Source organism: Varroa destructor, unplaced genomic scaffold (assembly GCF_002443255.2).
Source record: "Varroa destructor unplaced genomic scaffold, Vdes_3.0 BEIS01000001.1, whole genome shotgun sequence".
NCBI classification, from domain to species: Eukaryota; Metazoa; Arthropoda; class Arachnida; order Mesostigmata; family Varroidae; genus Varroa; species Varroa destructor.
In genome coordinates this window covers 17,639,713-17,653,393 of record NW_019211454.1, presented here as the reverse complement: position 1 = coordinate 17,653,393, position 13,681 = coordinate 17,639,713, and the positions used below count along the sequence as shown (strand labels likewise).

General features: G+C 38.0%; 1 protein-coding gene across 12 annotated transcripts in view; it reads left to right on the top strand.

The window, feature by feature from the left end:
* LOC111243380 (uncharacterized) overlaps positions 1–3,974 on the top strand; it is a 52,577-nt gene extending 48,603 nt beyond the window's left edge. For 11 of the 12 annotated variants that reach the window (XM_086976925.1, XM_086976926.1, XM_086976928.1 and 8 more), the window contains one exon: positions 405–3,974. In XM_086976925.1, the coding sequence (XP_086833051.1) occupies positions 405–584 (180 nt within the window). In that variant the 3' untranslated portion in view covers positions 585–3,974. Of the gene's footprint in view, positions 1–236 lie in introns of all 12 variants that reach the window. The other variant, XM_022788846.2, reaches the window with a different exon arrangement.
* The last annotated feature ends 9,707 nt before the right edge of the window (positions 3,975–13,681 follow it).

The following is a 13,681-nucleotide window of genomic DNA, read 5'->3' as shown; positions in this document are numbered from 1 at the left end:
TACGTTGTTGACCTGCAAGCACGATTTTATAAACTGTGACTGAGCTGGTACACTAACTAGTACAGTTAATGTGCTAACTAAACGATAATATCAGTCTAATGAGTAACTTAGTTTGCGAACTCACCTATTTCGTTTAGCTATACTCGTCGTCAATGCTGCGTTCGTTAATTCCAGTAATTAATAGTATTGGTCAGTAATGATTTGTCAATGTTTCTATTGAAATTTGCATCGCACAGGTTATGATTACGCCGCATGATACAACTGATGCTCAGACTTCGTCGACTAATGCGTGTGAAGTAGCCGCATGAGAACCGTTAACGGTTAATGTACGCACGAACAAAGGATCTTATAAGTTGCGTATGCTGCTATGCGTTCATCGATCCGTCCGTGCTGGGATTTTACAGACGAAAACTCATATCGATGCCGGGCACCATCACAATGCCACGAACGCAAGCTCGAACAGCCAGCGCGGGCCGATTAAGGAACGAGTCAGGCGTCCCCCAGGGCTCCGGCTGTGCCTGTCACGATTTCGACGGGACGAAACACATGGACCTGCGAAGGATGGGTTGAATTGCGTGCCGTGAACTAAGTAGGTTATCATCAAGATCGTACCTGCGACACAGTCGGGAGGCTGTTGCAAGAATAGTTAATCAGAAGGGGAAGTGGCGTTGTAAGGCGATTTATTGATCGATATTGATGAAGGATGAGCAGAAGGGGAAAGGAAAAGAAACGACAAAAGCAGAAAAGCCTGTGGTAAGGCGAACCATAACATTTTATTACCTCATGACACCAGACCTAAGACTCGTGTAATTAGGGATGCAATGTTACAAGTGGGCACAACAGCAAAAACAAAGAACAAGCAATGTAGTACGTCGTAGGTGATATTATTGTGATTATCATATTTTATTGTTCTTACTAAATATAAAGCAGGCACAGGGAGAACAAAATATTAAATATGACGAGTAGGCAAAGCAGGCAAGTCGTCGTAGTTGGAACCTGCATCATCACCACTCACAAAGAAATGGATATATAAGTTATATACGACTACGTGCGGTAGTATTATTTGCAACGTCGGCTACATGCGGGACTATAGCGGATAACAGCAATGTATTTAAATGGATAATGTATCAAAAAATCGCAAAAAGACGCTTCGTAACACGAACGGTGGCAGGTGTTCGAGACAACCCCGTCATTTGCTTATATCTAATGGCTGTATGTTAAAAACATAAATTATGATAAATAACTGTATTACTTTACAGATGCATTTCTAAAAACGGCAACAAAAGCCAAACCGTATAGATCTGTTTTCGAAGACAAGATTCAAACTGCAGAGTAAAAAAAAAAGCCATTATTAAGTTGACGCGAATTCTTTACTGTGATTGCTTATTTTAGTGTTCCTTGAAAATAGCTTGAATCTTTGGCGCCGATAAATAAATTTCTTACGTTTAAATCAAATGCAACTTAACAGGCCCTCTTCAGCGGTTGCATATTGGCAGAGAAATTCGGCATGTATTTTGCGACACGGCTAAGTTTCGTTGTAGTAATCGAAATGCACGCGCGGTATTAGCAGAAGTGTCTCTGAAATATAGTCACGTCGCACTCTTGATTGCTCACATATCTCATACGATAGCTTGATCGAGCGGTTGAAAACCAGCGTGAAAAACAAGCGATGAACTACTGCTACGGCGACAATGATAGCAATCAATAATAATAATAATAATGAATATTATTGTGATTATGGTGATGATTGTAATGACAAGACATTGTACCTGTCGATCCTCCTTGAAATTTTTAGTAGATTAGTTCGAATTGTCCTCCTGCTAGGTAAATAACTTTTTTGTTTTGCGTATCATATCTTATGGCTATTTCTTTTTCCTTGATAATCCACCGAGCACACATTTCTAATCCTCACGAATATGGACAGATTTATCATGGATTGAACGAATTCTGCCAATCAGTCAACAACGAAATAGTTTTCTTGACAAGTCTTCACAGCCTGGTCTTTTATGCTAGTGTTTGTACTACGAAAGCTACCACTACTGGTTGTTTGATTTCATTTGTTATTTCTATATCAATGTAGGTTTATTCTGTGAGCGGTGTAAATAAATACTATGAAAGAGAGTCGTATTGTTAGCAGTTTGACAAAGAAAATTATGTTAACAATAATAAAAAGACAACACGACTATATATACACGATGGAACCTGTCACGTATCACACGCTAATCAATCGATGCAGTGATTACAATGTGAGCGTTGCCGGATGCGTTCGACCGATCAGTAATCAATGCTGGGGTGGGGTGCGTACCCGCTTCGTTTGCACATATCGATAACAATGGCCGTAGTTAGACGAGAAGTTACATGGGTAATTTCCTATGAGATGATAACAATCGGTGCACAATGTTATTACAGCGAACATCGAAAGGAGGATACAAGACAAAGCAAAAATTCATTACTGTAAACATGTATTACTAGGGAGAATGACAATTAGTAACAATTCTATTAAGATAATGGGCTACCTCTAAAGGCTAAATTTGTCTAGTATCTTAGAAAATGTAGGCAAAAATAACAGCAAAGCCTATAATCTATTCATAAGCGATGGAAACTCGCTTGCCTTTCAAAAATCAAGCAAAATTAATTGTGTTAATTTTTCTCGAACTGGATGAACAATTCAGGTTCTACTGAGATTCTAACAGAGCCCATCGATTTGACAATGGTCCTAGAGAAGCATAAGTACATACGCATATATAATGCTATATAGTATAATAAAGGGAAATTCGTATTAATGATCAAATCTGCGGATGGTTAAGGAAAGCGTCTTTTAAAAATTTGAGCGTTTCGGTGCACATGAGATAGTTTTGTCTGTGTGTCGACGGAGGGCTGCGAAAGCTGACGTGAATCAGTTGCGTGGTTGCGCGTTACTGGAGTTCGAGCTCGAAAGATGTCGTAAAAGAACTGTGGCTGGTTGTGGCGTACGAGAATAGTTCATATGACAATAAAAATAATTCAGGAGTGAGTATGGAGTAGGAAAAGGAGAAATACATAGTACATTTATAGAACTGTGAAATCAGGAGGGAAAACTGGAGAGCAAGTGAATAAAAGTTGGCAATAAAATAAAATCGAAATATAAAAGGATCAAACTACGTCGATCTTACAACAGAGGCGCGTTGACTTGATAGGACGAACGATAAAAACGACGAAACATTTGTAGACCGGCAAATTTCAGTGAATGTTTCAGTGTTAGCTGAATCTCGTAAACTGAATCGCTAGTTGCTTTGACGAAAAATGAATTTGATAAAAGTCCGCATACTGATGAGCGATTCAACAAGATCTGCCTGAACATATATATAGATACGGTTAATAATAATAGCACGACTGAAAACAGTGACTGCTGTAGTCGAAGGTGAGCGCGCCGAGACACGTTTGTATCGCCGATTTGCTCTCAATTTCGGCGAAAATAATTACAGCTGCAGAAAAAGCAGGATGCTAAAGAAACACAGAATGCAGCCGATTATCACGTGAACGCGTTTCAAAACCTAGTTCTTATATGGCGGCGAGCAAAGAAAGGATGTTGGCTCACTCAATATATAGCAGCGTGTCTATATTTTGTGATATTAATTCCTCGGGAGCAGATCAACTGATTCTAAGAAAGAATCGAGCCTAGGTAACATTGAAAAAGCCTATATGATGCGAAAACTAGAAAATAATGCTAAAGTAATACTAATATTTACTAATAATTATTATTCCAAGTAAATTGAGAATGAGATGCGACCCAGAAGCAACAGGGGCTATAGATTTCGCATCAGTGTAGAAATACTGGAAGCACAGCAATGGCGGAAGAGGGCTGAGTGAATGATAATGACAAATATATGGAGAATTTTGACAAATTAGATGAAAAAGATGATCGGTATCGATCATTACAGTGGCGATAATAAAGTGAAATAAAGTAGAATATATATTATAACTAAATAAACTTATGCTATTGATTCTTACCTTAGTGCTATTGGTTGGAATTATAGGGCTGGGTAGAAGGGTTCTGACTACCCAAACACGCAGTATGTTTAACAGTGACAAAGAAGATTAAACATTTTTTGTTCTATTTCATATTTATCAGTAGGAATACGATTGTTAATCTTAAGAAGTAGCTTCGATAAGTTGAGATTTTGGCCAGATGTTTTTACTGCCGTTTTATGCATTGTCTCAGACGACTGAAATGAGGTGTCTGCTCGGTATTTTGATTCCAAGCCACCTTAGATGCCCCCAGGTTTTAGGTAAATGTGTTACCACTACAGTCTCATAAGGGCATTAAAGTTTGGGCACTATGAGAGACCATCCAATTGCCGGAAAGAACAACCGTTATGAGCAGGGTGTGTCGAGGCCATGTCTTAGCGAAATGGAATAGCCAATTTAATTATGCCAATGATGCTAACTACATCGTATTATATAATATGCCAAGTGACAAAGACGTCACTTGAGTTGCGCGTAAGTAGCTTTTGTACGATTAGCATTGGCTGCGATTTACCATATACTATTTGTGACTGCGCAGACTTTCGAAAGGTTAGACGTTAGGATATATTAAACGTGAAAAACAGAATTTGCACCGTATTCAGAAGGCACTAGTATATACCGTAATTCTAAATGAGCATTTTTTGCTGCCTTCCTTCGATTGAATATCCTTCTTTCATCCTAGAAAAAAAAAAGCTTCGAGCAGTTATGCGCTTTTATCCAGCTCTTATCACCCAAGGCGATTTTACCAAGAGCTGAATAAATCCTTCGTAAATAACTTGTTTTACTCTATACGAACTGCGATCTAAATCGATACGAATGACATGTAAACATAAAACGATCAGTTTGAGATGTAAAATAAATTTCGGTACTTGAACTTCAGGAATTCGTCATGTTTGTTGTCGAACCGGCAAAATCGTAATTACTTAATTTGAAACCAATAAAAATAATAATAATATCGTCACGAAAAGGTGTTTGCTTGCACTCAAGTCACAGAAGAGGTCCTTAGTTTGCAGCCACTGCTTTAATATACTACTTGATACAGTTTAAATATACCACCAAACTAGTCGTTAGATCAATAATTTTCCTATACGAATGAAATCGGAATATTTAGGCCCGCTTGTAAATTCATGCGACTTTTGGCAACAAACGATTAGGAGTTCGTTCCGCTAATATCAATGCCATTTCTGTTGCTCTTATCGACAAGAAGAAGATCGGGTGCTTCATTGTATTCAACCGACTTCTAGATTTCACGTATTTTTAGTAATCTGATTATTCCTGTTACTCAGTTCCTCTTTATTCTTTATTCTATCCGTTATTTCGATTTAATTATTTACGATTATACCTACGTCAAATGAAAAATGTCCCAACTTTCTATATATCTACAAATCAAGCCACAGACTGACACTGCAAAATAAGTACGTGGCAACTCTTGATTTCGTTGTATGTTACTAGGGATTGCTTTTGTTCTTTGTAATATAATATCTACTACTTACGAGTTGGAAAATGGGGTTAATTCCGCTTAAAGTGATTATATTTTCAAAAAAATCTTAGTTACTTTTTACATTTTACAAAATAATGCCGTATTACCCTTACACTGTTAAAAATAAAACTGGTCCATAAGGTCTAAAAATATACAGTGGACAGGCAAAATTATTTCAACTTGCCAGTACTCACTGATGAGACTTTACGCTATCTTTTTCGCTTAAATCGGCGTACTCGGTTTATACGCTTCCTGGAAGATTCCGATGACAATAGTCATTTTTTTTTTTCTTTTGCTCGGAACACGCCCTGTACTAGCCATAATAGACATCGTTTACGAGGAACATAAGTGACAATCGTTTTCTAAGGCTCTTCGAACAATTTTCGGAAAACTCAAATTTTACTTCTCTAAGTTACACAGGAAAGCAAACCTAATTTTACAGTGTTTGGTTGACTCGAACGTTGAGTATTGATCGTTCAGATATGTTATGAATCGACTTTTTTGTTAATCGCAATCACCATTAATGTAATTGTACTATGCACAAAGGGCCACGTGCCCTTTACCGTAGATTTCATCGACAAGGCCACCAGAGCCCCGAGCTTTGTTGCTTTCCGATAAGAACGTTGATTATTTTAGCTATTAGGCGATAATCAGGAGCCGTATGCACCTATTTGCTCCAATTGCTCTGCTTGGCTGACGGTTTAATGCAGTCGTCGTGGCATCACGCTATATCATCCCTAACTTTGAGCTGTATCACCTACCACGTGGTACATGCGCGTAGAAAACAGTTCAGCGGCCACCGTCCACAGTGAAATGTCTAAGCCTGCAAAGGAACAGATATCAATTTTCGGTCGGAAGCTGATTTTACAGCTAGATCTATTCATTCAGATTACTATATTATAAATTTTCAATGATCGTTTAAGTTGGACAAGAACCGGTTGCAATAGTGACCTAAACAATGTTACACTCTCTATTAACTGTAATAGTTTAGAACAATCATCACCTTCTTATTTTATACCCACATATTTCAACATATTTCATAGTGTAACGTATTTCAAAAAAAAAAATTGTGTCAGCATTCGTCTGGCGATGTTACTCTGCATTCAACATCCTGTAGATGCTAACATTTTTTCGCGCGCGTTTCGGGTGGTTGCATTATTAGTCAAACCTTTTGTTTTTTGTTTTGACTTATGTCGGAGGTACCGATACGTATAGGTCACTGGCCAGCGAACTCTCGCACTATTTAAAAAAACTTCAATTGAAATGCAGGCTCGGTACGCTAAAATAGTGCTTCGAGTTCTATGTCCAATGTTTACGTTTCTGCACTAATTCAGACGATTGCTCCCTCATCCAGCGCTAGGCAACGTCTGTTCACGCCCAGCTTGAAGCCTAGACCATCCGACGTGATTACCCCGCTATTACGAAGACAACAACAGTTATCGCTTGGGTGGGGGAGTTGTACACAATAATTATACGATAACGTATTATATAATATGCAGTGAACTTCTTACGTTGTTATTATTGTGGTATTCGTGGCTTGTGAACTTACTCTTGCCACTAGTCTGAGTGACACTGCAGCAAGAAATAGATAATTCAAAGAATAAGCTTCTTTTCCTTTCTGACAGTGGGCTAATTAACATCAATGAAGTGAGTGACAACGACTAGCTTACTAACATGGTTGATAAGCTGGTACCGTTGTTCGCCCCGATTTCAAATTTGTCACGTCGGAATCTATCATGTTGTCGCTGACGTTTTTCCAATTATTTACTTGTCGCACTTGTCGGGTAGAACCCTTTCAAGCAGATCATAAAAAAATGAAAACGAGGAAAAACATTTCATGCTCGAGTGTTAGAGAAAATCTTCAGAATAAAACGGCTGAAGACCGCTCATTGCTGGAGTGTTTACCGCATTGTCTAGATACAGATGTCGCATTTGTACTGTGGATGCTCGCTCCAGCTGCTATAACCAATGAATAACGGCTTATATATAATAATAATAGCTCAATATATTATTGCGTGTAAGCCAGTAGGCATAACCTCATATTAGATTATCATATTAGATAATGCAACGGCACATGTATTCCTTTGCGACTCGCATAAACAAATGAATGTCGCAATTTTTTTTATTTCCATCGCAAATACAATGGTGACAGCTTTGGTTAATGTTATTACTAGGCAAGCTTTAGATTCAGCTGTCATTGAACTGAAACATCGACGTGCACCATGCGTAGTAAATAAAGGTCATCAAGTGATAGAAATAACAAATCTTCAAAATAAAGTAACATGAGAGTGACACGTTAACTGGAAGAAACGGATTCCCGCCATGCCGGTTGACCGTAATGACAATCTTCGAAAGATGATAATCTTGAACACACGAATATCGCCGTAAGCTGTTATATAGTAGGCATCTCACTTAACGTATAGGCAACCCGCCTACCGAACCTGATTGCAGAAATCCGACGGAATCAGCCTGACACGGCTAGATTTCACCAGCAAGAGCTTCTTTATTCATAAGTGTGAAGTATCTACGGCTATGCTTGGCTCGGAGATTAGCAAAGGAAGATGCAAACAGAAATCAAGAGCGAGGAGGGAACAGTGATGGCAACTCTAGTGAGCCTGTTCCTTCCACAGATAAGACCCCGGGTATGAATTGTTGCTTCTACTGTATTCGCTGTGAATTTTTCATGGTAACTTTTGTTTAGCAAACATGAAGGAAAATTGCCTGCAGCGGGGTTTGCTCAAAGAGAAAGATCTACAACGAACGCCTGCAGGAAAGTTTAACATCGATGTGGGTAAGCTGTGAGAAGAAAATTCATCTGCCGACCACGGGCAGTATTGATTCCAACTATACGTATAGTCTTCATGTAAAAAGAACAGTTCCAAAACGCACGAACTTACGCGTCACAAAACGTTTGCCTATAGGGTAATTATAAGTAAACGTGGCGAACTTATGTGAATAAGTATTCTCTAACGTCCTGCAATCCATCCATCCGTTAGGGGTCAAACGCCTACGGTTCTTCCTTTAACATAGCCAATTAACATTATAGAGACAACCGTGTTCATATCAGATAAATGTAATAGATATCGTGCCTTTTCCGTATGGCGCACTTATACATACAATCTGTTATTTACACATGCAATGCATTAGCGATTTCTCGAATGACTTACAGATATTTGTAATCGATTGTAGGTGTGTAGCGGCCGATTGTGAACAGTTCGTAACGCCCTGCTAAACCGTTCCGTAAACAGCCTCATAATAGGACTATAACTTTTCGTCACTGAACAAGGTTTTCTATGAAGAGAGTACCGTATGAAATTCATTTTGGGCATTCACCATCTTCAGCACAAGTAAAAAAAATGACAAATCGGCAATCGCATGTACAACCGCTGCACTAGCGAGCACACGGTTGAGACAACCTTATGTAAGATTGGAGATGTACGAACTCAGTAATACATCCTATATAATATGCGGACGCTTTCTATTGTGAATCATCGTTGTTTTTCCGTACGTATGTTGGACAATCGGTACCATTTGTAACTTATCGTGAAATTATACTTACGAACAAATCTTTCCGAAAAACTGTCCATCGTTGTTGTAGCATATTTAGTGTATAGTATCTCACGTACGAGCTATCCTGGAATTCAACTGAGTCATTATTTTCTGAAAAAAGGATCTTAGAAAAAAGAAACTGAATGATTTCCTTGCTGCTACTCACTTGCATATTACTAACTGAAGAATTAAACTCTTCAGTACTTTCTGTGCATGAAATAAATACAATGAATTTAATGTCGGCTGAAGATGCTTACAAAATAAAGCTTTTCAAAAGGCATGCTATGGCTGTATCGCGGTTTCGCAGGTGTCCCAAGACTCGCCAGTTGATTGAAGTTATTATAGGTGACTGACATTAGCTATATGTTCTAAAAAAATAAAGGTGAATTATAAGCTTGATAGTTTTCATTTGTTGACCGAGCATCAAGCAGGTTTTATCTCTCTTTGATGGATTTTGTCTAGTGCAGACAGTTCCTATGTATTTCAAAGATGTCTGCTTGCTTGTCCGTATTTTAATAAGAAATTTTGTATATTGTTGTAGTGCACGCGAGTTTAGTATTGCCTTCGAACAGTCCAACGCCTGGCTGCATTTTGTTCAAAAGAAGTAAGTTATATGATTCGACTATAAATCATGTATGTTGCATAATTGAAGTCAAGTTAGATTTTTGGTTAAAAAACTTGACGATATTTGCGATAGTTACGAATCACGAAAGCGTGTTGATTGGAAGTTACAATTGTCATTTATCTACGATGATTATTACGCTAAGGTGAACTTAATTTTAAAAATAGTGTTCGTACTCAGGCAGTTTGCAGCCGTCTTTGTTTTTCTTTTCTCGATGTAGTGATACACTTACGAATGACTTTTGTTCAGCAAAATTCTACTGCAGAGACCATTGCCCTACCGCGTCTCAAACACGAACGAAACTCCGTTATAATCATCCCACAGTAATTTTGTCGCCCATCTTATCGCATGACAACCCAGCTATTTAATTAGTATATTATTGGCCGGTCGATATCACACTGAACCATGTATACGACTAGTGATTAAGATCATTCGGCATAGTCACCCCCCGGCTCATTTGTTAGTATTTTTAATGCCACGCGAAACAGGCACTTAGATTACGACACGGTTGACATCGATAAAAATATTCTAGGAACTTGGAAGTCTGCAACCCTGTCGCGTTGGCCAACTTCGGCCAAACGCTTTGTTTCAGGAGGTGTGCAGTAACTTGTCAACCGACGCGTGAAACGACGCATTAAATGGTATTGAGAGGTTCAATCAAATCGGTTCAATATTGCAAGTATGATATTGCGAAGTATTTGACAAATACTTCGCGTATCGTTTTGTTTTTCATTTATAAAACATTTTGCATTGCATTACTATATATCAAAAAAAGTGTTCATTTAGGTTACGCACAACAAAAAACAAACTGGTTAGTCACAATTGTAAACCGACAAAAATTAGCTTCTTCTGAAACAAACCTCTATTTCGAACGCACCACTCTGAAGACTGAAGAGCGCTAGCATTTGTTGTTGTTGTACTACCTTGACTGTAATCAAGGGGCATCTTGCGTTCCATTATATAAAACGATTTCGTTCTTCGAAGTGAAAAAAGAAAAGCTCTTAAACAGCTCTAAACCAATTCTAGTTCCCGTTTATAGGCATCTAACATTGACAGTATATGAGTCATCCGGAAGACACAAAGATTTCCTCACAACTACTCTAACTATTCAGTAATCGAACACGTCGTAGATAGGTACACTTCGTCGATATGCCAATATCGTGATATACCTTTTAAACAATGACAAGGGTCTTTTTGACGACAGGCGTAATGTTACTAGGTCATTATTTGGTAGCTGACTAATTTTTTATATCGTCACTATTGGAACTTTTTTATATCCTTCAAACAAACCAAAATTTGAAATAAATGTTGTTTTCCTCAAATCCTATATAACGACGATAGTGACAGGTTCCGATAACATCACGTAATACCGCAGATGTAGCGAAACACAAAATATAGGGTACCCATGTTGTTTCGGTTTGGTATTGGCTATTAGTGATAGAAATATTCAATCCAACAGTGAAACGAGAATACAAAAAAACGAAACAGTTAGGACTGTCAAATAAGCATTTAAGCCCTTCGAGATAAACCAATAGGGAGCGTTGCCTTTGTGGGAATCGATCAACAAATTCTCTATCGTTCAAACTCGGGTACCACAGCATGCATGTATTATGTATAACCTAAATATTGTAATTATATCTAAATTTACTCATGACAGATCTCATACCTTTGATACACGCTCACTGCTCGTAAACTTTTTTTCAGTTTTTACTTAGCAGTTCAAATTGCAGCGGGCACTGCAATAGCCCTCTTAAATAAATGTAGTAGTGTAAGAGCGTGTTCCGGTCGTAACGCCTTCAAAGCTACGTTGCCTCATTGCTTAGAGAAATAGTCTTGTTTTTGTTTCCCATCCTATCACTCAGTTTGATACTAGAAATAATAATCAGTATAATTACGATCATCATCATCAACCTTCTTATGACATATTAAACTCGGGGCTGGAAGATAAGGCCAGTTAGCTGATATTCGATAATAGCACATCTTTAGTTGTACGAATACCCGTAAATGAAATCTTTCCTGCATGCGGCGCTTCAACTCTACTGGAAAGCAGTACACTTCTTTTTAGGGTCTCTGGGCTCACCTTCGACAAGAAAACTCACTTCATATTCTCCTATCTGTAGTCTTCACAACCTTCTCTAAAATGCGCGGCAGAACTCTCAATAATGTGAAGCTGATTAATGCGGTTGTCGGTAGCAAGGATCAGATAGAAAGACAAGGCGCTTGAGGGATAGAGGGTTCTTGTGTTAATACTTGTAATAGCAGTACTGTTGTTATAAGCTATTGTGCAGATATCTCTAAAAGTAACAAACTCTCAAAGTAAATGCCAGCGCGAGAAGGCAGTCGTTTAGGAGTACGGGATTGAGGAAGAGTGATTCGAACAGAAGTACAGAGGTCGTCACCAGCCAACTTGGTTTTACAGATTGTTTTACTCTGAGTCAATCTGGATCTATCGGCAGGATAACGTCACATGAACGGCCGAATCCCAGCTGATCCGAAGGTATCAAGTGGATCATCGTGGATGGACCGGATCAAGTGAACTGATTTGCGAGTAAAGCGAGTCCTCCATAGCTACTTCATCGTCAGCTCTAAACCTTTGTGTACTACACAGGCAGTCAAATATGATAGCGTGAGCTATAGGATGACGAAAATGTTAAATGTATATACATACAAGTGTCCATTATTGTGATTAGACGGTTTAGCACAGAGACATTTTCTGCATGTTGGCACCTAGCAAAAAAAAGGAACGACAATTAGCCATGCTTACCAAAAAATTGCAAATATGTAAGTACGTTTTCTATTGCTTACTTGCTTGACGATTAATTAATACTGGAAAATAAAACAGAGTTCAACAAGTCTCCTTCCCAAGCTGTGAAAAACAGATTTCTTTTTATTAATGGTATAAATATGTGCGTAATAAGGAAAGTGTGGATAAAGCGGTAACTTAAAGCGTAATAGGAAAAGGTAATCGTTTGCTCTATGAACTCTATATTGTATCCAAATAATATATGATTATTTCACAAAGTGACCGTATTTAGATTCGATCCGCTCTTGTCTTTTATGCATGAATGTAAGACTGAGTCATATAAGTTAAGATGGACAAAAAGTTAAATAGGTTTGCCTGTTACTCTTGAAACTGTTGTGCTCTGAGGACTCTCTACGGGTTAAACGTGGCTTAGCTGAACGCCTTTTTAAACATGGAGTAAATACAGATTGGTCTTGTCACATTTGATCTGCCAACTTTGTAGCCCTATTTCTGTAAAAATTATCATTATTAAATGTCTCTATAAATATGGTGGGGCGGTACGAACATTTGAGGTTTCGTTATCGATCTATTGCGTAACTGATACGGCAACAGATAATCCTGAATGTCTCTAGAACCGCAGAACTTTGACGATGTAATAATTCTAATGTAGATTACATATTATTTCTGTTGTGGTAACAACTTTTTGAAACTATTTATCGTTTATATTTCGTTGGAAATTACGTATCGGATATCAAAAGTCTAGTCCTTTATTTTTTCTTTATCAATGTATTGTTAAAGGCTCCTTACACCCAACCTTATTAACGTACTGTAGGCCCTGTAATCGAGATTTAGCTAAGAAAAAAGACTTGGAGTATACTGGAGCGTAGAGTGCTTGTTTTAAAAGTCCCTCAGAATAGTACAATGGATCCTTTAATATTAAAGCAGGATATGATTATTTGCATCATGGGAAATTCTAATCATAAGATACAGAGTTGAACGTTAAGATCGCAAAAAAAACTTACTATTATCTGGCTGTTTCCCATTTATCTAGATATTATATTTAAAAATATCTTATTAAAGGTCGCTGTAAAAGGGCCGAAAAACACTTTGGCTAGCATTGGGACGAGGAATAAAAAATAATTGCATGACGTTGACAGGAAATTTTCCCAGGAGCGTATTCTGTCATACACCAATATTTTATAAATTTAACCAACGACTTATTTATTTAGCTTACAGTTAATATATCTTAGAAGTATGTTTCGATTCCTTCCAAAGGGAATGA